Genomic DNA, 23,391 nt, shown 5'->3' on the forward strand with positions numbered 1-23,391 from the left:
GCCTGCGTGGAGTCTGTGCCAGTGCTGCCGTTTGCCTTGGACCATGGGAGAAGGAGCGAGGGGCCACGGCACCGTCTGACTCGCTGTGCTTGTGCGTTGATGGTCGACGTGACCGTGATTCGGTTGTGTTTGACTGGAAAATGGACGCGATGCACCGCGTTTGCTCAGTGAAGACTTGACAGGAGCGGAGAGGACGATTTCACTGGCAGTAAACACGGAATCGCTGAAATGTGTGTAACAGGTTCCGATCCATCAGTTCACTTGTTGCTGTCCAGCTGCAACATGTAGGATTTTGTTGTGCGAAGGGTTGAGGTGGGATGCAGGCGTCTCAGAGTGGAGCCGCTCTGCGTCTTGTGAATCGCTTAGAGTCAGATCGAATGGGAAACTCACAGATGATTCACAAACACGAGCCTTTGAGAAAGTGATTTTAACGAGTCCCCGCGTCGTTGGCTCTCACTCACTCGCCCATGATGTGAAAAAGAAAAAGGTCAGTGAGCTCAACGAGCGCAGCAGACAAAGCCTTTATTGAGCCGACTTGGAAGGTTTCATCACGTTGTCGTCTCTTTCCAGTGTGCGTGATCACTTAGCTGGAGTTTTACTCTGTCTGTCGTTACGGGGCCCTGTGGAAACAGCAGGTTCCATATTTCCCCTCAGACTCGCTGAGCTTCGCCTCCTTTCCTCCGTGCTGTGTTCCGGGGAACCAGCCGGTCTTGAGTCGTCTGGGTCAGGGAACTTTTTTCAGTGTGTCACAGCAGGTTATGATAATCAGCCCTTGATCATTCTGAACCATTTCACTCGCTTTGCATTATGGAAATCTGCACACGCCGGCGAGCTGCTCTTCAGAGATGACGCCGCCCCAGAGCCACGGCTGCACGGCCGTGTTCTGGGGAGAGCCCAGAATCCCCTGCTGTACATCTACATGTAGGTGGACTTGACAAGACGTTCGTTTGCTCGGTTTGAGATGCTGCGAGGCTGACGGATCGTATCTGGGGTTCCGGTAACTAGGCTAGTTCCAGTCAGCGTCAGATTCAGCTGTGCCGTCAGTTACCACTGATGTCAGGATTATCTTCACTTGCTCAAAGATGGAACCGAATGGCTTCTTCCACATAAACATGAGTCACTCTCTTACTCTGTCCATGTGTCTTTACAGTTCTGACTTTAAATATGTAGAACGGTGAAAAGTCAATGTGTCGATCTGATGTGAGCGGCGGTATTAGTCGGCTGACTGTGGATGTATATTCGGAGTGGGGAGCCCCCCTCCTAGTCATCTGCAGAGGATCTCCCTGCGCTGGAGCCATTCAGAGCCACACTTACTACAGCACGCGGCGCTGAATCACCGGCTTTCTGCTGCAGCGTCATGACCAGTACCAGTAAATGTGAGAAACGCTACCAGCATGTGAAACCCTTCTCGAGCCGGGCTCGACTCAAACCTCCGTTTCACTTCTGGATCACTGATGTACGGAGCGTCAGTTTACACTGAATGACTGTGCGCAGCACAGAATATCTCCTTCGTTCCTCCCACATCTGTGATGAAGCTGCTCTTTTATGTCTTCCTGCTCCTGTTTTACGTGACTGGAGAAATAAAATAGATTCCAGAAAGATTTTCCTACTTTGCATATTAAGTCTGTTTTCAAACCGATGTGGAAATTGTGCTTTGAAATGTAACGGAAATAACAAAGACTCCAAATTCCTTCGTTGTATAAATTTACATAAGGCCCTTTGGTAGAAGAAGCTACGCTGACTGTTTGTGTTCCGCTGCCTTTTTAGACACAACCTGAATGAATCACTTTGAGAGCAGTTATTGTGTGGACGGATGGGTTCAGATGTTTGCTGCTCACTCCTGCCTCTATAATCAGTAGTTTGGTTAATGTTCGCCTCTGGCAATCTAATCAGCACAGCGGAAAGATATGATATGTTTTTGCAGACGCCCACTTGTTGGTCTGTCGCACTTCACACTATGTTGCTCATATTTTTGTGGTGTTCGAGCAGATTCCCTCCCATAAATCAACTGTGCTGCTCTTCACCACACGCGTTGAGCTGAGCTCGAGGCTCGTGACCAGCCTGCAAGCGCCGCTGATGACGGCTAATCACACAAAACACAACTAACAAAATAGCTGAACAACTAAAATAAAAAATAAAAAACACACAACTCTCAGTTTGATCTTTTGAAGATCTTTTTTTCTGTTGTTTCCTATTTAATTAAGATTTTAGGGCATGATACATTTCACGGCGTGCCCTTTAAAGGAGAGCCTCAGTCCTTCATCACAGCTTTATTTCACCGTGACAAATCAATAAACTAGCCAACGTGTTGTATATTACACCTCGGCCTTATATACACAAAGGTAAATGTTTGTTTTGATAGCGGCGCTGTCGCCTCAGGAGTGCGTGGTGGTGGTGGTGCTGCTGCTGCTGCTGCGCGTGTGGCTGTGTGAACATGGTTGACATGGGAAAGGAAGAGCCTCCCACGCTAACAGGATGATGTGTGATGGTGGCCCGACACAAAGCAGCAGCAGCAGCAGCAAACACAAACAAAGCAACGGGCTGTGAACCAGAAACAAAGCAAAACCCACAAATGAGTTTTACCGTACTGTCGACATTTATGATAATTAGTCAACGCAGGTGTTTCATTTTACATTTCACCCTGTGTCATCAGATTTAAATAGTTTCTGTCGCCTGAGTCACCTCCTGACTTACAGTAAATATATATAGTAAGTATCAAAGTATGTTTTATTAGCACAGTTCCAGATGTGGACAGATGCAGGCGGTGAGGAGAGTCTTTGGTGAATCCCCCAGAGCGTCATCACGTTTAGAGCACGTACCCTAAAGCGCACACACGAACGCAGGCTGCAGCAGCATCGCATCATATTTTCCATGAATTCCAAACAAATGAAAGTTTTCTCTCTGCCTTTGGTGTGATTTACGCCACGGCTGCAGGTTTTACGAGCTCCCCGCTGTGTCACATGTGGTCCCAGGGCGACGGCCGAGCGCGAACCAAGCAGCAGAGACAGTTATCGGTTTAGTCGCTGGGGTAATTAACCTCGCTGCGCCTGAGTGAGACGAGCTCCACAGCAGGCTGGTTCTGCCTGAGAACAGGCCCGAGGACATGTAGCGGAGCGTCATTAAGGCCGCAGCGAGGGCTCAGAGGTCACGAGCACCACAGCTACTGACTGGAATGGTTCCTGTCGTCTGCTCTGTCAGGAGCGCTCACGTCTCCACTCTGTGACCTGTGGTTTCGCTGGTCTCTGAGTTTTTCCACTTTGTGCTCTTTGTCTGAAGTCAGGGCGAAGCAGCGTCGCCCTCTGCTGGAGAGACGAGCGCTGCCATAAAGCAAATCCTAACGCTTGTTCTTCTTCTTTCACAGTAAATGAAATCATTGGCAGAGACATGTCCCAGTCGCCCGGCGCTGCATCATCACACCCCCAGCCATAGAACCCCCCCCCCCTCGGCTTTAAAGCCCTGCAAATCCACCGACGCCGGGCCAGATCCTCGGCCCGTTAGCGATGGAACGAGGGAAAGAGGCGAGACGGTGCTCAAAGACGCGGACAGAGGTTCCTGTGGAGGTCATAGCAGAGCCTGACGAGACGGTGACTCCATTTGTTTCATCAGATTTCAAACTAAAGAGAAAAAGGCGGAGCTCACAGGTTAAGAAGCGTCTGAGTTCAGGCTGAAGAAGAAGATGGAGGAGCAGCAACCAAATAAATCAATCACCGCTGGCTCTGCTCGGAGCCGCGTGCTAGTTCTCAGACGTTACACATGAACGTGATGCGTCTTCCTGACCAGTCAATTCACAGCACTTTGTGCACAATTCACTGTGTGTGTCGTTTGCCTCTCTCACCAGCATCGTGATCGATAACATCTGGAGACGAATGCGAGACAAGTTACTCAGGCAGCGCTGTTTGTTTCTTAACAAGCATCAGTGTAGTGAAACTCCCCGAATGCTCCAGGAGTGAGATTAGAGAGACCATGTTTAGACAGTGATTTGCCACATTTCATGAAAAATCTAATCAGATCCTTGAACGAAGAGTCAATGAATGATGTGTAAAGGTGCCGTCCTTGTGTTTTCACGCCGGCGAGACGAGCCCCTGGTGCTGGTCTGCGATCTGCAACATTCCACAGACTGAACTACTGCTGTTCCTCCATCACATCCCTCCTCTCACATTTCACCTTTAAGTTGAACAAATGCCTTTAACGTTTAGCAGCTTTGCACAGTAGTGAAAGCTTTTTTTTTCTGGCTGAGAGTTTTTCAGACAGACTTGACTCATGTGGATTGGATCTTAGAATGAGTTAGATTCAGGACTGAGCTGTTCCTGCTGATCATTTCCTTGTAAGCCACTTTGAACGGACCCATTCATTTCCAAGTTACAGAAGTGTTTTAATCATCTTCAGATGCTACCACTCCTCTAGGGGCCTTGCTGTGCCTTCTGTTTCTGAACTTCCCCACATTGTTAACACCACAACCGGAGACTCTTCGTGTCCTACTCTGACAGATATGCAGTGCCTGTATGGCAGCAATAACCCAGACTCATGTAGAGGATGTGAACAGACAGATTCGGCTTGGAGGATTTTCATGGGCTTCTGTTTGCCTTAAGCTTGACATTGATGCTCCTGCGTGTGCGAGCTGATGAGTGGCGTTTATGACAATGTATACTGATTCTGCTATGCATCAGATTCTGCCTAATGCCTTTAAAAATGAGAAAACACACAAAAAACCCTTGATGCCTCTAGAAGTAGACTGTAGACGCCTGTTTGATTCTGTTACGCTTCCAATCTGCCTTTTCAAGACGCAGCGCAAGCATCTTTATAGTTCCAGTCGTGTGTGTGTGTGTGTGTGTGTGTGTGTGTGGATGGTTGGTGCTTGTACCACATATGCTGTACAGAGGTGTCCTGTGTTCTACAACTGAAGCACACGTGTATTTAGGCTATGCAAAGTATAACAGCAGCTAATGTGAGATATTACACAAGTATGAGAAATGAGATTCTAGACATTTGTAATATTGCTTATTGAACTTTCACAGAGCAGAAGACGCGTTCAGGTAGTGAGAATCACATCACCGTGTGAACTAGTAGGATGCCTTATCTCTGGTTTGAAGGCGGCTCCACGTTGCTCTTTGACAAGTCGGCACTATTCCCGTGATGCTCCGGTTCGCGTTGGGGCGGGTGGAGACCGAGGGCTGGGTGGGAGAAGGGAAAAGTGCACATTAAGCTGGTTTTGCAGCTCGAAAGACTTGAGTCAACCAAGAAAAAAATCTAAAACCAGCATCAACAATACTCTGGTTGGTTTGTCTCCTGTCACAACCAAAGACAGAACAATATGTTCCCGTTTAACTTTATGCTGAAGCAACACAGACTGTACAACTCTATTTTTGATACTTTGAAATGGATGTCATTCCTAAGAGGCTGGGGACACGCAGGAGTGAGTATATATAGAAAACCAGGTTGGTATATACATATATATATATATATATATACTATGAATTTTGTAAATTACAAAAGGGAAATACAGGTTTAGCTGATGTTTACCGAGCCTTGTATTGTCATTTCTTGTATATTTTGTATGTTACATTTTTGTAATTTTTAAGACTGCAGTGCTTTTTGAACTTGTTCAAATGGAAACCTTGCATCATACTGTAGCTCTAAGGTAGTGTATCAATAAAACAGAAAACTCAGCCACGCCCGTGTCACTTCCTTTGAATGAAAAAATGCTGCAACAGCTTCTGTGCTTTGTCAATTCTGTGGTTCATTCGTTCTAACCAGCTCTCCACCCAAAATGCTGATCACAGGACGTGACAGGAAGAAACAAATGACTAAAACACAACAAACGTCAAGTCAAACATCTGCTCATAAACAACAGTAGAAAACAGCTGCAGCTCCAGGCCAGCGTGGGGAAAGGAGGAGCAGCGTTGAACCACGGGCCAGTTACGGAGCACGGAGGTGGGTGTGACTCGGCTGTTGAGCTGAAGCTGATGGTCACAGTGGGAGCTGGAGTCAGACTGGAGGCCGGTTAAATGAATGGGGCCAGAATAGTGGAGCCACTTCGTCATATAGTGGAAGTTATTAGCCAATAGTTCAATCATTACACAATATAAAAAACAAAAAAACAAAAAAAACGCAGGTTAAAAACAATAAAGCATCAAATCATTTCAAGTCAAACAAATCATTGTTAACATTTTTTATTTTTTTTAGTTCTTAAACACTAAACTCATACAGGTTTCAAGCTCACATCAAAAGAAATATTTCCTCTGCCTCCAGAGGTTGATGTCGGCACAGTAAAGATGACTAAACTAAGACAGCCGTCAGCGGATCCGTCACGGAAAACTCATGCATGAATTAAATATGCCACAGACTGATCGCTAGAAGCAGTCTGAAAACAAAAACAGAAGAGTCACTGTACAGCAGCTGAGGTCCATCATTACAGAAGGCTTCAGGTCACACCTCCGTCCTCTGACACTTAACAAAATATCCACTTCTCTAAGGAAATAGTACCAATTAAAAAAATGTATTCTGTAGAATCACTTAGTCGCCCGCTCCATTGGAGACGCTTAGTTCCTTTACTCTGATTGGAGAAATAAACGTAGTGCTTGAAAAAGGTCATAAATGCTTCACAAGGAAATAAACGTTACAAACTGATCCAGTGGTTTTAACTGAGTCCCTGCAGCTTAATGTTACTTGTAGTTAAAGACAGTCTCAGATGTTACCACGTCTCAGTAGTTGAAGGCTTTATGGCTTTTCTTTCTCTTTAATGGCACCGCTACACAACTGGAGACCATCACATGCATAAACACTGTACATACACACATACAAAAAAAATTATTAAACATTTGTCTACACAAGTAGATAAGACATGAACACACACCTGTGTTTGCATAGGTTTGTAAGCTATGACAAATCCAAACCTAGTGGTTAAGAGCGATGAATCTGAAACACACAGAGGAGACCGGACGCAGACGTGGTGTGTGGAGAGTCAAGCATTTCAGGATGAACGTCTGTTTCAGAGGACGCGTGGTGGGAGGGTTAGTGCGCACACGCAGCAGCGCCGCGTGTGGACGTCAGAGCGCTGCGCGACTTCAGGAGTGTCGGCACCAGTGGCGCAACAGGAAGTGTCACGCACCACTGGGATGAATGGGAAAGAGGTGTGGAGGGGGGCGATCAGTTACAGAAGAGCAGGTGGACCTGCTGGCCGTAGAAGGGGTGGCTGGAGCGCTCGGCCACGGCCCGTCTGGCCAGCTCCTCGCTGGGGAAGGTGATCAGGGCCTCGCCACTGCACTGCCCGCTGAAGTTGTACAGGATGAGGATGGCGTCCGGCTGGAGCTGCCCACAACAGAGAGGGAGGGAGAACATTTGCTTAGATGCGGCGGCATTTCATGATGGTCACAGACACCAGGGGGAGCCCACGCCGCAGGGAAGCAGAAGCCTGGCAACCAGGTTCAGTTAGTCAGAGGACAGGTTATTGGCAGAGCCTTGAGTCACACATGCTGATCCCCAGGTATGATTAGTTAGTTTGCATGCGGCGGCGGCGTGCATCAGAACCAAGTCCGATAGCAACGCGGGTCTACAGGTGGGAGACAGGCAGAGGAGACAGAACCCAGCCGAGTCCAGCAGCTGCACCAAAGCAACAGTCATGTGGTTTTACTGCATCTCTCTGATGACTGATGAGCAAAAAGGATGCAGTGAAGCAGACACCTGATCAACTGATCACTGGGAAGCTCAATATTCTTTTCATAGAAATAGTTAGGCAGAAGAGTTGTTTAGGAAGCATCAGGAACCTGGCTGGAAACAAGCATCAGGGTGATGTTGTAGCGGAGGAGTGAAGCTCAATGAGCACCGCCGAGTTGCAGGTTTAAGCTCAGGTTAGTGTCACTGCAGTGTTAACATTTGACCTGCTAGTCAGTCAGTGCTCACTGAGCAGCTTCATGTTAGTCCACCTCAAGCCCGCTGGGTCCCGGCGCCGGAGGCTCTTCTTACCTTGGGGCGCGTCCCTAAAGGCAGAGCCATTCTTTGGGCTGAATCAGACTCCGGGCCTGTTCGCTCATCTGAACCACACCGCTGTACTCGTCAGGGGCGTACTACAATAATGAACGGACAGTCAGCGAGGACTCAGCATCCAGTCACACATCACAGCATACACACAAACGGCAAACCACAGCACTGCATTCAGGCGTGACCGGCTCGGTGAGCGATCCGACACGAGACTGGGCCCGTGTGGGAACCGTTTTCTCGCCCAGCGACATTGTGAGAGGCGCTGCTGCAGCCAGAGAGGCTCACACTCACTGCACGAAGGATAAGATGACTGTAGTTCAGCCAACAGTCAGCGCCGGAGCCAGTGTTTCACTCAGATCTGCAATGTTTTCCCACGTGGTGTGAATCTGATGCTGCCCCCTGAAGTCAGCACGCATTCTAATGGGATGAATTCACTAAACCAGTCTGAATGTCTTTAAATTCAGACCAACAGAAATACAAAAATGCTAGCGGAGCTGGTTGATTCTGTGTTTTTTTTTCCTCTTTTTCATACTGCATGACTTCAAACCACTTGGGAATCGTCATACAACCAAAGAGAGAGACGTAGTGCTTCAAACGCACACTTCAGCACTAAACAGAGATCTGAGGCCAGAAACCCCAGAACCAGGGCCACGCCTCAGCCTCATACCTGCTTCAGGTGACTCCATCTAGTTTGGACTGGCAGCAAAGCATACAGCAGACACACAGGGAGAAAGCTCTGATCTGACACTATGCTGCTGAGTTCGCCTCAGCTCAAGCCAAACACAGCGTCGTTCACATGTGTCTGCTGTGAGAGGTTGGAATGAACAACAGAACTGGTTCAGATACAACAACTCATTCAATATATTAAAATATTTTATATATTTCTTAGTACATACAAACCCGCGGCCCATTCAGCTTTAATGTACGGAAACAATGCTGTGGGTGAAGCCTCGTGCACTGACCTGGTATCCCTGGAAGAAGCTGAGGATGTCCTTCACCCCAGTGTTGTAGGGCAGACCCTGCATCCTGACCAGGGCTCCAGGCTGGGGGAGCACGGGGGAGGCTGCAGCAGGGTGGGACTGGGCCGCGACCGCCGCCGCCACGGCTCCGGGCGGAGCCGCAAAGTAGCCGACGGTGGAGGGAGAAACCGGAGGGCTGCGGAGAGAGCGAGGCGTGAGTTGGGAGGAGGAGACGGAAGGGGACGGGCGGGTAAAGCTGGCGGAGCCGCTCCAACCTGGGGTAGTAGGCCGTGTAGTTCATGTTCATATAGAGGTGAGGCTGGGGGGGGTAGTAGGCCAGAGCGGCGCTGTGAGCGGCGCTCTGAGGGGGCCTGGGGGCGGCCAGCAGCGGCGGCTGGTACAGGGCCACCTCAGAGAGCCCGGCGGGCAGGGTGGGGAAGGCGGTGTAGGCTGCAGGCGGGGACAGACCTACGGACAGACAGGCAGCGTTCACACAGAGCACATGCAAACCACGCACACGCCTCATGTGGAGGCCGGGTGAAGCGTTCCTCACAGGGGAGTTTGCAGGGCGGCGGGGAGAGGCCGCTGCGGTTGAGGGTTCCTCCCATCAGCACGATGCTCATCTCCTCCGTGGAGCACTGGAACACCTCCACGTAGCGGTCCTTCATCGTCTTCTTGTGGCACTTCTGGGACACCATGAACGCCTTGTCCGGCGACTTCATCTGGATGAAGGCGTCGCCGGAGGGCCGGCCCTGCGGACAGGAAGCGGCGGTGAACACCAGCGCGCGGCGGCCTCAGGCCGGCTGCTCACCGCCCCGGCGGCCTGACCTGCTGGTTGAGGACCATGTGGACTCCGTGCGGCTTGATGTCCACCGTGTGCTCGCCCATGAACTCCAGGATGTCCTCGATGCCGGCGGCGTAGGGCAGCCCGCGCAGGCGGACGCAGTCCCGCGTGCTGCTGGCCGCCGGGAGGAAGGGCGGCGTGGTGAGCACGGGCACGGGCATGATGGGGGACGGGGGCAGCGTGGAGATCAGAGGCGTGGACATGTAGCGGTTCAGGACCTGGGATTGAAGCAGATCGCGGCTCATTTGACGCTTTGTGAATCTGATGCAGTTTCTTTATGTATTCGCGCCTCTGCGGCCATTCTCTCACCTGTTGCACCTCCGCCGCCGTGCTCCGGAACAGCTCGATGTAGCGCTTGCCCAGGATCTGCTTGTGCTTCTTCAGGGCGTTCAGGGCGTACTCTTCGCAGGAGAAGAGCACGAAGGCGTCGCCGGTGGGCCGACCGTCCGGGTACTTGACGAAGAGCAGGCCCTCGGTGCCATCCGTGACCGGGCTCTCCGGTCCGAGGAAGGTCAGCACCTCCTGGGGCGTGGCGGTGAACGGCAGGCCTCGCATGCGGATAATCACCTGGTTCTCTTTGGACAGGAACTGTGTCACCTCGTTAGACGTGCCTGGAGACAGTGAGGCTGCGGTTAAACACCTGGACCTGTGCTACCAGTCACAGGTCAGTCTAGAAGGAGTTAATCAGAGCTTAAGGCCGTGCTGCGTGTATTCTTCACCTAATTCACAATAAAGTGTCGATAGGTTTGATTAGTGATTATGTGGATAATGTGTGTCATTATCCAAATCCAGCAGGTGACAAGCAGCTGGATGAGAGATCCAGGATGCAGCAGGCATGAGGTGTGGGCACCGTCACTAAATAAACTGGTCACAGGTCAGTTGGCAGAGTTACACAACGCGCAGACCTGCATTTAGCTGCAGCACAAGAATGACCAGGTTATGGAACCACAAAACAAAACAGGTAGTAATCTTCAAAACCCACGTGAGTTGACCAGGTCTCAGTTTTGCTCACAGCCTGTTCAGCTCAATTAAACAGCAAATTAAAAAGCTTGCGAGCACACAGACAAGAACCAACGACCTCTTAAGCTAATAATTAGACCAAATCGCTGGATGTTACTCATCCAGCACAAAGTGCATGGGGTCAAGAAGAGAGGGGTCACAGTAACTCCCGTGTACTTTCATGCCCTTGCTTCCTGGTCGGCCTCAAGCTGCTCGGTCAAACTCCAGCGTGCCGTCGATGCGTATTGATCTTTACTCAGAGTAAAGTCCACCGTCACACTGGCGGCCTCCGTTATCTGTGACGAGTGACTGTGTCGCTATCTGTGTCCTGGGTTCCTGCCGGTCCACGGGCCCCACTTTTGTCTCTTCACACCCTCTTTGTCTCAGCACTGAGCTGCTCCTTTCATCGGCCTCCTGCCCGTCCTCCCTGGGGGTGATCTGAGCTGGAGGCTGCGGTGAACAGGTGGGCCGCTGTTAGCCGAGAGTGAAATTTCTGTCTGCCTGGCCTTTGAGGCGCAGGACTGAGCAGTGGGTGCAGGGAGCGAGGGAAGCTCCTCACAAAGCGTCTTTCATTACGCCGAGATAAGCTGCTCGAGAATCACTGGGATGAGGCAAAGACAGGTAACAGGAGAGAGAGCGAGCCAGAGCACAAATGAGCCCCTTCACCGCCAGTAAAGAGCTGCTTTTACAGATGTGGACGTCTTGTTTTTCCGTGAAATCGAAGGCTGCTGCACAGCGACAGAAAGCCTTTCACTGCGACGCGTCACACAAACACAACAGGAAGAAAGGAGAGGATCTGAAATCTAACCTCCTGCAATCTTGAGGAACTCCTCTCCTGTGGCCTTGTACACCTGAACAGAGGGAGACTGGGTTAAGATGCTGCAGATGGTGTGACCCACAGTCTGTGGATCAGGGAACATTCATAACACTGATCATGTCGCTATGACGGCGGTCACCTCGATGTAGCGGCTGCCCATGTGGTGCTTGTGGCGCTCCAGGGCCAGGTCCCGGTGCTCAGCGTCGACGAAGCGGACCAAGGCCTCGCCGTTCCTGCGGCCCTGAGCGTTCAGACACAGAGCGACGCCGCCCCTGAAAAAAAACAGACTCCCACAAATGAGCAGAGACAGGAAGCTAGCAAAAAAAAAAAAAAAACTCAGTGGCCACTTTATTAGGCACACCTGTAAGTCTACTTCCAGCCAACACAGCAGCTTTGACACCAATTCTACTTTTACCGGGTTTCAGTTTACACTTAAGCCTGAACATCAGTGGTAAGAAAATAAACCCATCGCTTACTTTGCAATGTTGAGGCCTTTAAAGAAGCGAGCGATGTCCTGGTCGGAGGACTGCCACGGGAGCCCCCGGGCCCTGATCACAGTCTCACTATCCACCGGTTCTGTCTTACAGCTGCAGGAGTTGGGGAAAAATGTATTTGGTTATTTAGGCTTTTTTTGGCCTTTAAACAAGAAACAGCATCTATTATTAAAGCTAAACAAGCTGCTCATAGATCGCGGGCACAGGGGCCACTCGGTAAGTGCTTAACACGGTAACACAGTCCCATGATTAAATGTCAGGGGGCTGCCGAGGCGACGGGCTCCTGGTGCTCTGCTACTGGATAGCCAGGTAAGCGCCTGATGGCAAAGCTGGACAGCTTTAATGACACACTTGCTGTTTTCTTGTTGCTGTAATCAATGCTGAGAACCGGAGATCTGAGGTCTGAATGTGAGCGGGAGGAGGGGGGCACCGCTGGCAAACAGGTGGCAGAAACACGGAGAAGGTGAGAGGAGAGCGCTTCGTACATACCAGGTGCCGGAGTCGAACTTGTACTTGACCGTTTCAACACAGGAGAACTCGTGATCTGGGGAAAAGAGATGCAGACAAACGTGGCTGTTGAACCAGACACAGTGGGAGTGACAGTGGGAGTGACTGCATGTGTGCGGCCTTCATCCGCACACATGCAAGTCATTCACTCACCGTAGGGCTCATCCAGGATGCAGAGGATGAGCTGCACCATGCTCCTCACCTCCCTCACTCCCATCAGCTGCTCCGACACAGCGGGGAGTCCGGCGCCTGGGCCGCGGCTGAGGAAGTTCACGCCGGCGTGTGGTCGATTTACAAGCATTCATGCTACAGCCTCTAAAAACGTGCAAACACTGTCTAACGTTACTGGAAGGATACTTTCCAACATGGAGGCAGGCGTGAGCTTCTGCACCGACCCGGCACTGGGGCAGCATTTGTGAAACTCTTTCCTCAAATCCACAAACGTAAAGAAGCATTCGGGGAGAACGAGGTTCTGAAATAGAAAAAGAGGAGAACGTTAGCGCGGGAACGCCAGGAGAACGTCATACTGACTCATTCAGGAGAGAACAAAGCTTCTCCAAAATGAGCTTTAGTGGAAAGACACTCCGTTACCTTCTTGGAAGCTTCGGGGTGCAGCGCCTGTCGGATAATGAGGGGGCTGTCGACACACAGCGTGTACGAGCTTCTGCCCAGGCATTTTACTTCTGACGACACCGACTGGTGGAACTGGACGATGAGAAGAGAGTTCATTTAAAAAAAAAAATAAAAAAGGGCAATTCATTGTTTTCATTTTTACATCACCCAACTTCATAAATCCTTAGTATCATAATATATCGTGTGTCGCAGGCTTCTCATCAGGACCACCGCCGGTCCTGCAGGTTTTCAGTGTTTACCACAGTGGGACGAACAGAGAGGAATGAGCGGCGCACCAATCACCAGGATCACTGCTGTCAGAGGCAGAGAGGCCAAACAAGCCGTTCAGGTCCAACCTGTCTGTCAGCACCTTCCCTGAACGGATGGACACGACTCAACACGACCCATACGTGACTATTACTAAAAAAAAAATGCTTGTTTCACAGCGTTTTCCTGTAGCTTCACACGACTGACAACAAGGCTTTAAAGCACCTACAAACATAATGAGCATCCTGCTGGAGGAAACCACGAGAAATATGCAAGACGTGCTTTTTGTTTACGTTGGCATCCGTCCAGTGTGTGATTGTGTGCAGTCAGATGTGCTCATCGGAGGACCGATCAGGTCAAATGCCGGGGTTTGGATCAGCCTCCCCAGGACCAAATGTTCTGGTGCGGTCGGGTCCAGACCAGCACAGACGCTGGAGGCCGGCCTTCCTACACCTCTCAACCTACACAGGTGATTTCCAGGGCCAACTCTGCCTCCATTTTAACGGGCTCCTCCCAGTAACCGCGTTTGGCTCAGTGGCTGGTCGGTTCCACATTGGCCACTGGCTACGTATGACACATCTCCAAGCAGCGAGAGAGTATTAGAGGAGCACGTTGGGACACGCTCAGCAACAGTCAGAGACAAACCCAGGGCTGTTTGGCAACGCTGAGCAGCTGCAGACGACAACGAATGCTCCGGAGTTGGATTCACAGGATTTAAGGTTATTTACAGCAAGACGTCACCAGATGCAGAGAAGGCTCAGGTTATACAGATACGACACCTCAGAGTTCTGACTGATCCTGTGACTGTCACACCACAGATTAGATCAGAAGAGTTTCATGTCAAAAAGCTTCAAAACTGGGGAGACGTAGCTCAGATTACACCCGCCTCTGGTTAAACGCTGTAGGATGATCACAATACAAACATTAACTCTTGGCAGCACTGAGTCGATCCATCTGAACAAACTGTTCTAACCACCACTTCAACGAAAAAGGGTTTAATAAAAAGTCAAACCACAATCATTGTGGAAGTCAAAGTGCCTGAATTTGTTTTACACTTGATCTTTTAACCTGTTCTCGTCCTTGTACGTATTACATAAAGCTCCCTGTTCTTTGGGCCTAGGACACTTCACCCTGATGAAACGAGCAGCACGCTGAAGCAGAGCCATGTTTACAGTGGTAACAGGATGAGTGTTTGCACATAGCTGTACACGCAGCTCCACCTTGGCCAATTACTGAAGCCGGATTAGTGGGAGAAAAGCAAATGTTATAAAAGAGGCGGCAGACACACCCTGTGGGTCCAAAGCGTTCTAATCAGGCTGAACTGAGACAAGCAGAGGATTAAACAGTGGACAAATAACTAATCACAGGATCTGCTTTCAAACATTCAGCTTTGACTTCAACAGGAGGGGAAGTAAATGTCCAGTTAGAGCTCACCACATTATAAATGACAGCAACAACCCAAGTTACTGACCAATCGCATTGTTTTAGTTTGATTCGAAAGCATTTGTTTGGTCCAGAGCATGGCTAATGTTTCCTGGTTGGACGCGTGGCCCTGTTTCAGGTGAGGGGGAGGAAGTGGCCTTTGTACGGCGGCTATCAGGGTTAGCGCTGCAGCTGGACCCATACACAGGGGTGAGGGGGTGAGGAGGGGAGGCGGTGGGAGCTGAACACGCAGCGATAAGAGCAGCGTCACGCGGCCAAATACAGGCCTGACGGATGTGGAGGAATGTTCAAAGCAACGGGCAAACACAGTTTACTGCACTGGATGTAGACAAAGAGCCCCCGACTCGAGTCACGGTAGCGTCAAGCGCCAAAAGTGACGTAGCGACTCTCGAAAGCAGCGAATAACTGGTTCCGAGTCTGGAATCTTGGGTCACACCCTGCAGAGGCGACCGAGGCGATGACGGGCTGTGATAACTTCACTTCACGGCAGTGATTTGTGAGCGTGGGCCTTCTGGCACGGCGCCGCGTGAACCAGCTTCGCTAGCAGCGCTAACGACGCGCACCCAAGCACCAAATGACAGTAACTGGACCGAGAGCCGGCACCAGCGTTGACCTCAGACACCGTTTCACGAGAAGCAGCTTAATGGTAACCGTCAGCCGGCCTCGGGCTCCAACAGTGACACAGCAAAAGACACAAACACTCTCGGTGCGTTGACACGTGACCTGCGGTTGCGTTCGCTGCAGCAGCTCCCTGTTCTCACAGCACGACAGTAAAACCTGCTTTGCTTCAAGCCAATTAGACCCGAATGAGCAACAGGTGTGTCACAAGCCGAGAGGCCGTGGTTGCTTTTAAATAATACCTGCTGTCAATCTCGTGGGTTCTTTGGCTTTTCTTGTTGTGCATCAGGATGATGACAGGGTTTGTCAACCGGTGGACCGTCGTCTAGTGTGAACTCTGGAGTCATTATGTCCTGTGTCTGCAGTGATTCCTGAATCATGAACACCTGAAGGTTTGGACCAACGTTTAAAAAAAGGGTTGGATCAGAAACGTGCAGCCTGATCCAGTGTTATTCTGCGACGTCTTGGGAAAAAGTAGTGAAAAGCATTCAAATTTGACACAAAACAGCAACGAGCAGATCCACAGGTGAATCACAGAAGGCAAAATGGAGCCACAGGTCACAGCTTTAATCTTTCCGGCCTTTTCCAGCCTAATAAATATTTCACCAATGAAAAGCAACAGACGACCTTGGGTGACGACCTCTGGCCACAGGTCGACAGCACAAGAGAGACTTAATATTCAGAATGAAACAACCTTCAAACTATCTAATGTGATCTTTTTGTCCCTTCCTGCATCGACAAGGACAAAACTAATCTCCAAGGGACCAATAAGAAGAGAAAGTAAGCGGAGACAAAGGCCCGGCTGAACGGACTGATTACGTGGGTTAATATTTGAAGGTTCAGCACACAAACCAACCCACAGCGGAGCCGAGGTCTTCGTAGGACTGCGAGAGCGGCACCTCTGACTACGCGGAGCCCGTTCTCCAGATAAAAAAAACCCGTTTGGCCGCACGCGTCGTGTCAAAACACCTTAGTTTCCTGGGCGAGGAGGCAGAACCCAAGTCCAAGTGTTCGCCACCAGAACACTTGGACTTGCTCACAGCTGCGGAGGCGGCGGCGCTGGGCCGTCGGCCTGCGCGAGGTGTGGCCCCGCAAACAGCCAGGCTTCCAGGTGTCTACAGCTCCGAGACAAGACCGGACCTGCGGCTGCTGCTTATCTCCAGACGCCTCGGGCCCGGCCCGTCCTCGCACCAACTGTCAGGACTTTGTTTAAACTGTCAGGGGACGTCGCTCAACCAGGTGGAAGACCGTTAAAAAAAAAGTAGGAGTAGGAAAAGGTCATGAGGGGAACTAGAGTTTCTTCACATTAACTACAGCTTGAGGCTCGTTTGGGCGAGAAACTGTCAGAGGGAGGTTGGTTCTGTTGAATTAGCAGCTGGGTTTCTCATGAACGCCTCAGATGGGTGATTTAGGCTGAGAGGCCCCACAGATCACGGCCCGAACCATTAGGCCCGTTTGGGTTCAACGCAGGCGAGCGACACCCACCTGCTGCAGGGCTTTGTCCAGGGGCTCGGCGCTGACGAGCTCCTCCAGGCTCAGCCCGGTCTCCTCCTTCCCCTGCTCCGTCAGCTCCAGCGAGTCGGGCTTCACCAGGCACCTGTGGAGCTTCCCGACCTGCGGGAACGAAGCGAACGTTTCACGGCGCCGCGAGGGAAGCGCGGCGGCCGATTTGGCCCCGCGCTCTAACCCGCACCGTCAGAAGATGAACTCACAAATTATAAAAAAGGGCACGTGAATGTCAACAAAGCGGTGTTTGTATGGAGAAGCGGACATGGCAAAGCAACAAGGCGTGTTGTCTCCGCGGCGCGAAGCTAAGCGCCTCGCGCCGCGCACCTGTACAACGCAGGTGAGCTACGCCGCTCGGCTAGCACGAGCGACGCGGCGTTCAGGAGCACACGCACGCGCCGTGTTGATTTACATGTCGCACACACTGAACACTATGTCTACACAACGAGCGGGTCACAACAGGTCCGTACCTTTTTCTCATGTAGGTCCACAATTTGCCACACCAAGAGAATTATTTCCCTCTCATCCGAACCCAGTTTACCCCCATTTGCACCAGCTGTTGCCCCAAAGAACACCACCAGAGTATCACTGTGCGAAGCCATCAGGGACCACAAGGGTAAAAACTACAATTAAAGCAAAGATTAAAATAAAAATAACACGAGGGTTCACCTTTTTCCAAGTGATAAGAGGAGCGAACAAAAGGGCTGGAAACTCAATTGAAGTAAACGGAAAAGAGAAAAAGAAGATTATTATCAGAGGCGCCACGGAAGAGTTTGCGGACAGAGACTCTACCTGAGCAGGTACTGGAGCGTGCTCTATCCAGAGATACTGGTTCGACTGGTAAAGAAGGGTGGAAATCCGTGTTTGCTTCACACGAACTCCATAACAAGCCCTGCGTTTTTTTCCCCTTCTCTTTTTTTATTTTTTTTCTCCCCGAGTTACCTGTGTGGCCCGGCCCCCGCGCGAGGAGAGACTCAGCAACGGCGTCCATTGGCTGGTGCGGAAAGGTGAGGGCGGGACGCTGGGGCGAAAGCTGTGACCTGATTCGTCAGATGTGGTCGATGAGGAAGTGGCTTGGCGAACCAGGGCCACGATGAATCCATGAGGCCCAGCTCCGTTGGACGGTGTTGGTGTAGGTACAACTGCTGGAAACAAGTTAATTTAGGCTGTTTATTATTGACTATGGCTTAGATTAAAACAATATTAAGAATTTGATGTGCAGAGAACAGAATTTGACATTAAAAGACAGGACCACGTACCACAACAACATAAAACCAAAATCAAATCAAAGAGACACATTCAGACAGACAAGATGAAAGCTGAACAGAAAAATGAGCACAGGGCTAAAAGGGCTTGAATGTGTTTTCCAGTGCTCGAAGCCTCAGAGTCCAATCACGTGAATTGTAATGTGACGTGTGTGGCGGTGTATAATTTTCCAACACTGTGTTTTCATCCATCTGTTACCCTGGGTGAACTGTGTAGCAGTGACAGTGTATAATGAAACGTTCCCCAGGTCCTTGCAGGAAGAACCTGGCCCGTTCCCAGATCACTGCTGACCAGCACGTCGGCGCTCCGCCTCCCCTCGCTCCTTTAAATGCCCTGGTCTCAGGCCTAATTCCTCACGGCTCCTGGAATCGTCGCGTTCCAGCCGAGCCGGTCTGGTCAGATGAGGGAAACACTTCAGGTGAAACCGTAGACGCATAACCTTGTGCCAACAACAGCCAGGTAACAGGTAACACGTCGTCTGTCTGTGGCCCTGAAACGCCGAGGCAAGGCAGGCAAAGAGTTTTAGGAGGATAAATGTTAATGCTCATTAATTTTGTTAATTCAGCATTTTAAAGCTTTTCTCTGTTTATGAGGGAACAAGACTTTTACTTTCATGTTGCTGCACTAGTGTCTCAAATATTCTAAGTACTTTTAAAGTGTACTGGTACTAAAAGTAACCCTTTAAACACAATAATTCAGAGGTTTCAGGATGATGTGGGTGATGTTGCTTTGTCCCATTTTTTACATTGCTTCCTCTTTTCTGAGGCAGTTTTGCCTCTTGGTTTTTTCACAAGGCAGTCACATAATTCTTTGGTTACATGTAATTTTCCACAGTGACAGTTAGAATCATCCTGACTCACAGCTGGTTTATTTGCTTCACATCCTTATTACTATAAACTCTGTAGTCGCAAAAGGGTTAATGTGTAAAATCGGTTTTGCTGAACGTTACATTAATCCGTCTTCTCTATGAAGCACGTCAGAAGCTACAAGCTTCTACTTTGAGCTACTTTAAAATCTGCAAAATGTACTTTTACTCCAGCTACACAGGGTATTATTATTATTATCATTTTAAAATTATTTTCTCGCTGCCATCTGCTGGCTGGGTCTGGTCTGTTGGTCAAAACAGTTAGGTGTCTCTAGGCAACAAACACATTATGTTGTATAACAAAGAGGAAATTCTAAATATTGAAGCGGTCGCTGCCTATATTAGTGTTTCTAAATGAGCTGAGTCTGATCTCTGTCCCTGCGACGATTTATAAGACTGCGAAAAACAAAAGGCACGATTCCTCTTTCTGCTGCTCACCGAAGGAAACATGCAATGTTATGTAGCAATCTGTTCATCAGGGGGAAGTTGAAACCATGACTGTTGTTTCTGCAGGACGCCAGGACAAGCGTCAACACAATTTAAAGAGGAAAAAGTCCTTTACAATTATTGTAGATTTACATAGAAGACATCTAGGATATTAGAATACGTAAATTATACTCATAATAATGCATGATCATAATCTGGGACAATTTCTGTTTCACAATTTGAAAAAATAGGCTGACGTGACCACAGAGTTATGATCAAACCCGCTGTTTTATGTCTAACCACGTTCTCACACTCCGCCGACCTTTGCAGCAATAACTTGAGTAATAAAGAACTGAACTGAGATGCAGCTTAGTTATTTATTGTTCTCCTCTGAAAACGAATGGTTTTCACAACATGTATAAATATGTGATCACAATTAAAACACACATTTAAATTTACAGAGTATTGCACACATAAAGTCTGACTGTGTTATAATTGGACGCTCATTTCTTAATATAAACATGGATATTTACAGCCACACACTCAACTCACACCAGGATCAGGATGAATTATCGCCACACATATTCATTAATATGTCCATTTGGTCCTTTGACTCCGACACACACTGAGAGCTGCTGGTCTGGTTGTTGTTCTGTCTTTTGGACACGAAGGACGGCTCCCTGTTTCCCTCACCTGGGGACGTGCTGGAGATGTGATGGAAGAGCTTCTTGATGCCGGTGTCGACGAGGGAGCTGCGGAAGGAACGGGCTGCAAACATGTAGAGGATGGGGTTGAGCGTGCTGCTGATGAAGACCATGGCCCCTGCGATGAAGGCCATGGTGTTCCTGACATCCTCCAGGCTGTGCGCTGTAGCGGGGTAGGAGTCTTCCATGGCCAGGCACACGAGGGAGAGCAGATTTCCGATGTGATGGGGCGTCCAACAAATGGCAAACGCCACCACCACGCTGGCGATCAGAACCGTGGACTTGCGCTTGGACTTGAAGGTCATCTGAGTGATCCGGCTGCACAGGCATCCGTAGCAGACCGCCAGGATGGAGAAGGGGAGGACGTAGCCCACCAGCGTCTCCAGCAGCACGCACACCAGCTCCTGGCTCACAGAGGTGTAGAGGCGGGACAGGCAGCGGTCCTCACCCGCATTATCCTCCACGACCTGTGTGGGAATGACGGGGATGCTGAAGAGGAACGCCGCGGTCCACAGAACCAGCAGGACTTTATTCAGAGCCTTCTTCCTCTTCCAGTCGGCGGAGGCGAACGGGTAACGCACGGCCACGAAGCGCTCCACGCTCATGAGCGTGAGCAGGAAAACGCTGCTGTACATGCAGGCGTTGATGACGAACACCATGGCCTTACAGGACGTCTCCCCGAACACCCAGGAGCGCGCCAGCGAGTAGATCCACAGCGGCAGCGTCACCACCACCAGCAGGTCCGCGGCGGCCAGGTGCAGGATGAGCACCACGGTGTGGGAGCGCTTCCTGACGTGCCGCAGGATGGTCCAGATCACCAGCAGGTTGCCCGGAGCGCCGAGCAGGAAGCACAGGCCCAGGATCGCACAGGCCGCCGTGGCCCCGCTGTCCTCGGGGCCCGTTTCCTCCAGAGGAGCCTCCGCTGTGGGGTTCATGCTGCAAGCGGATGTGCTGACAGCAGTGTCTGCAGGGAAAGAAAAACTGTGCTACACAAGCAGGTCCTCACTTCCTCCTACGCCAGAGACGCCACAGGAACAGGGTTTGCTCACAGGCCCGTCTGGGTCGCTCGATGTGTGCACGCCTCCCGCGTACACAGGCGTTGAGTAAGAGACCTGTTGTTTTTTTTTTTCTGTCAAGCGCCCATAATTTCACATAATCAGCCCTGGGTGTGTGAGAAGCTTCAGGCCTCTGGCCGAGACCTGAGTAAAAAACGTCAACTCTCAATGCGACTGAAACACTCACACAACATAACAGAGCACACAATAAATGATCACATTAAACCAATATAATCCTATATTGTAGATCCTGTCCAACAAAATCAGTGGGTGATCACGTGTTTTTCCACTGATGTTTAGGCCCAAATGACAGCAGCGTGTTTCTGCCACTATAAGTTCATACAGAGTTCAAGGCGTTCACTTCTGTTTCTTCGATGAGACACAAGCCGATTCACAGTAGAAAAGAGGTTGGGCTCCAACCTTTGACCCATAGTGACTGTAAGTGCTCATGGTTTACGGGAAAACCTGCAGCACGCGACATGACGGCAGCACTTTCATTACAGAAATCTGACAAAAAAAACCAAACAATTAAGCTTAAACTCAAGCTGCTAATCCACAAAGCAATAAATTACTCCTCGTTGCACTGCACAACAGCGTTACTGATCACATTCAGATTTTAACTGTTCTGAACCTGGAACCTGAACCTTCAGCGCCTCCTGTGCGTCCGCTGGCCTCGGCCCACTCTGCTGCGGTGCCACCGGCTCCCTCAGCCTGCCGGCCCAAGCGGCCGTGTCCCGGAACAGCCGCACCAGCCCGGACTCCTTCAGGCTGCCTTTCAGGCTCTTTGCGAAGAACGTGTACAACACGGGGTTCACGGAGCTGCTGACGAAAACAAGGGCGCCGGAGCCGAAGACCACGCTCTGAGGCAAACAGTCGTGTTTGGTGCCCGACGCGAGGATGCAGACGAAGTCCACGATGTTCACGATGTGATAGGGCAGCCAGCACAGAATGAAGGCGACGACCACAGCGTGGACGAGGCGCATGGACTTCTGTTTGGAGGTGAAGCTCCTCCTCTTGAGCTTCACAGCCACCAGACGGTAACAGACAGAAAGGACGATAAAGGGGACGATGAAGCCGCCCACAGTCTCCAGACACAGGAGGGCGACGGCCGGAGCCACGGAGCTGAACTTCTTGGAGAAACACTGCTCCACGCCGTCGGTGCTGCTCAGCGTTTGAGCCGTGGCCGAAGGGACTCCCAGAGGCAGCGCGAGGAGCCACAGCAGCACGGGCCCCGCGTTCATGGCCCTGGTGCCCTTCCAGCGCTGCATCTCCAGCGGGTAGCAGATGGCCAGGAAGCGCTCCACGCTCATCAGGGTGATGAAGAAGATGCTGCTGAACATGCAGACGCTGATGACGTACACCAGGGCCTTACAGAAGGCCTCCCCGAACACCCAGGAGCGCGCCAGCGAGTAGATCCACAGCGGCAGCGGCGCCACCACCAGCAGGTCCGCGGCGGCCAGGTGCAGGATGAGCACCACGGTGTGGGAGCGCTTCCTGACGTGCCGCAGGATGGTCCAGATCACCAGCAGGTTGCCCGGAGCGCCGAGCAGGAAGCACAGGCCCAGGATCGCACAGGCCGCCGCCGTCCCGGCGCCGAGCCCCGCGGAGGCCGTCTCCCCGGGCGCCGACCGCTCGGCCGTGAGGTTCGGGAGCATGTTTCCAGTTTTCACGTCCCCTTATGGGTAAACGCAGCGGACGCCGACTCCTCGAACGCCTGAATTCAGTGTGAGACCTGACGCACTCGTCGCATCACTGTCCCTTCCCGACGCGACGACGTGACTAATCACAGATCGATCCTCCCCGACCCAAGCACACGCTGCTGCTGTGTCTGCTGTATTTCTCAGACCATGAATGTGGACTTTGGGTTAATTAGTCACACTGAGCAGTGGGTGTGGCCTCACGTTGTGCCACAGAGGACGGTACGTGGTTTTTACTACAGGATGAAAGTCCTGCAGCGTTGAGCGCTGTTGCTATGGCCTTTTTAACCTGCAGACAGAGAGCAGAATCAGTGAACCAGCCTGTGACATGAATC

The 23,391-nt window shown here is 50.8% G+C and overlaps 4 protein-coding genes across 7 annotated transcripts in view; 1 reads left to right on the forward strand and 3 right to left on the reverse strand.

Moving 5' to 3' along the window:
* The window catches only part of nfatc3a (nuclear factor of activated T cells 3a), a 42,940-nt gene extending 37,274 nt beyond the window's left edge, over positions 1-5,666 (forward strand). For all 3 annotated transcript variants that reach the window (XR_008694302.1, XM_029145418.3, XM_029145416.3), the window contains exon 10: positions 3,362-5,666. Coding sequence is in view for 2 of the 3 variants with exons in the window: in XM_029145418.3 (XP_029001251.1) it covers positions 3,362-3,429 (68 nt within the window). In the remaining variant the exon portion in view is untranslated. The remainder of the gene's footprint in view (positions 1-3,361) is intronic.
* A 488-nt stretch (positions 5,667-6,154) lies between these two features.
* Positions 6,155-17,985, reverse strand: esrp2 (epithelial splicing regulatory protein 2). Of its 2 annotated transcripts, none has more exons than XM_029145419.3 (16): positions 17,836-17,985; positions 17,514-17,666; positions 17,023-17,151; positions 13,189-13,302; positions 12,955-13,069; positions 12,751-12,846; positions 12,580-12,634; positions 12,073-12,183; positions 11,736-11,868; positions 11,588-11,630; positions 10,090-10,391; positions 9,765-9,998; positions 9,490-9,688; positions 9,212-9,404; positions 8,940-9,132; positions 6,155-7,308 (listed from the first exon to the last, which is right to left on the reverse strand). In XM_029145419.3, exons 2-16 carry the CDS (start codon positions 17,643-17,645, stop codon positions 7,147-7,149), a joined length of 2,211 nt encoding a protein of 736 aa, XP_029001252.1. In that variant the 5' UTR covers positions 17,646-17,666; positions 17,836-17,985; the 3' UTR covers positions 6,155-7,146. The 2 variants fall into 2 exon arrangements, with proteins under 2 accessions (XP_029001252.1, XP_029001254.1); XM_029145421.3 differs by adding an exon at positions 7,963-8,063 and having other exon boundaries at positions 7,169-7,308; positions 17,514-17,932.
* Positions 17,986-19,958: 1,973 nt separating this feature from the next.
* On the reverse strand, positions 19,959-21,403 carry si:dkey-148a17.6 (uncharacterized protein LOC108190685 homolog). The gene has a single exon (XM_029145422.3). It carries the CDS (start codon positions 21,237-21,239, stop codon positions 20,160-20,162), a length of 1,080 nt encoding a protein of 359 aa, XP_029001255.1. The 5' UTR covers positions 21,240-21,403; the 3' UTR covers positions 19,959-20,159.
* A 193-nt stretch (positions 21,404-21,596) lies between these two features.
* LOC114852783 (delta-type opioid receptor-like) lies at positions 21,597-23,301 on the reverse strand. Its single transcript, XM_029145423.3, has one exon. The coding sequence runs from the start codon at positions 23,012-23,014 to the stop codon at positions 21,956-21,958; it is 1,059 nt and encodes a 352-aa protein (XP_029001256.2). The 5' UTR covers positions 23,015-23,301; the 3' UTR covers positions 21,597-21,955.
* Between the last annotated feature and the right edge of the window lie 90 nt (positions 23,302-23,391).

This window comes from Betta splendens, chromosome 3, assembly GCF_900634795.4.
Source record: "Betta splendens chromosome 3, fBetSpl5.4, whole genome shotgun sequence".
Taxonomy (NCBI): domain Eukaryota; kingdom Metazoa; phylum Chordata; class Actinopteri; order Anabantiformes; family Osphronemidae; genus Betta; species Betta splendens.

Excerpts from the sequence above, each read along its gene's own strand:
- esrp2 (XM_029145419.3), bottom strand. The coding sequence starts at position 17,645 with ATGGCTTCGCACAGTGATACTCTGGTGGTGTTCTTTGGGGCAACAGCT. Across the intron at positions 12,635-12,750 it reads CATCCTGGATGAGCCCTACG|ATCACGAGTTCTCCTGTGTT; the intron begins GTGAGTGAATGA and ends TCTTTTCCCCAG. Across the intron at positions 9,133-9,211 it reads TACACGGCCTACTACCCCAG|CCCTCCGGTTTCTCCCTCCA; the intron begins GTTGGAGCGGCT and ends CTCTCTCCGCAG.
- LOC114852783 (XM_029145423.3), bottom strand. The coding sequence starts at position 23,014 with ATGCTCCCGAACCTCACGGCCGAGCGGTCGGCGCCCGGGGAGACGGCC.
- si:dkey-148a17.6 (XM_029145422.3), bottom strand. The coding sequence starts at position 21,239 with ATGAACCCCACAGCGGAGGCTCCTCTGGAGGAAACGGGCCCCGAGGAC.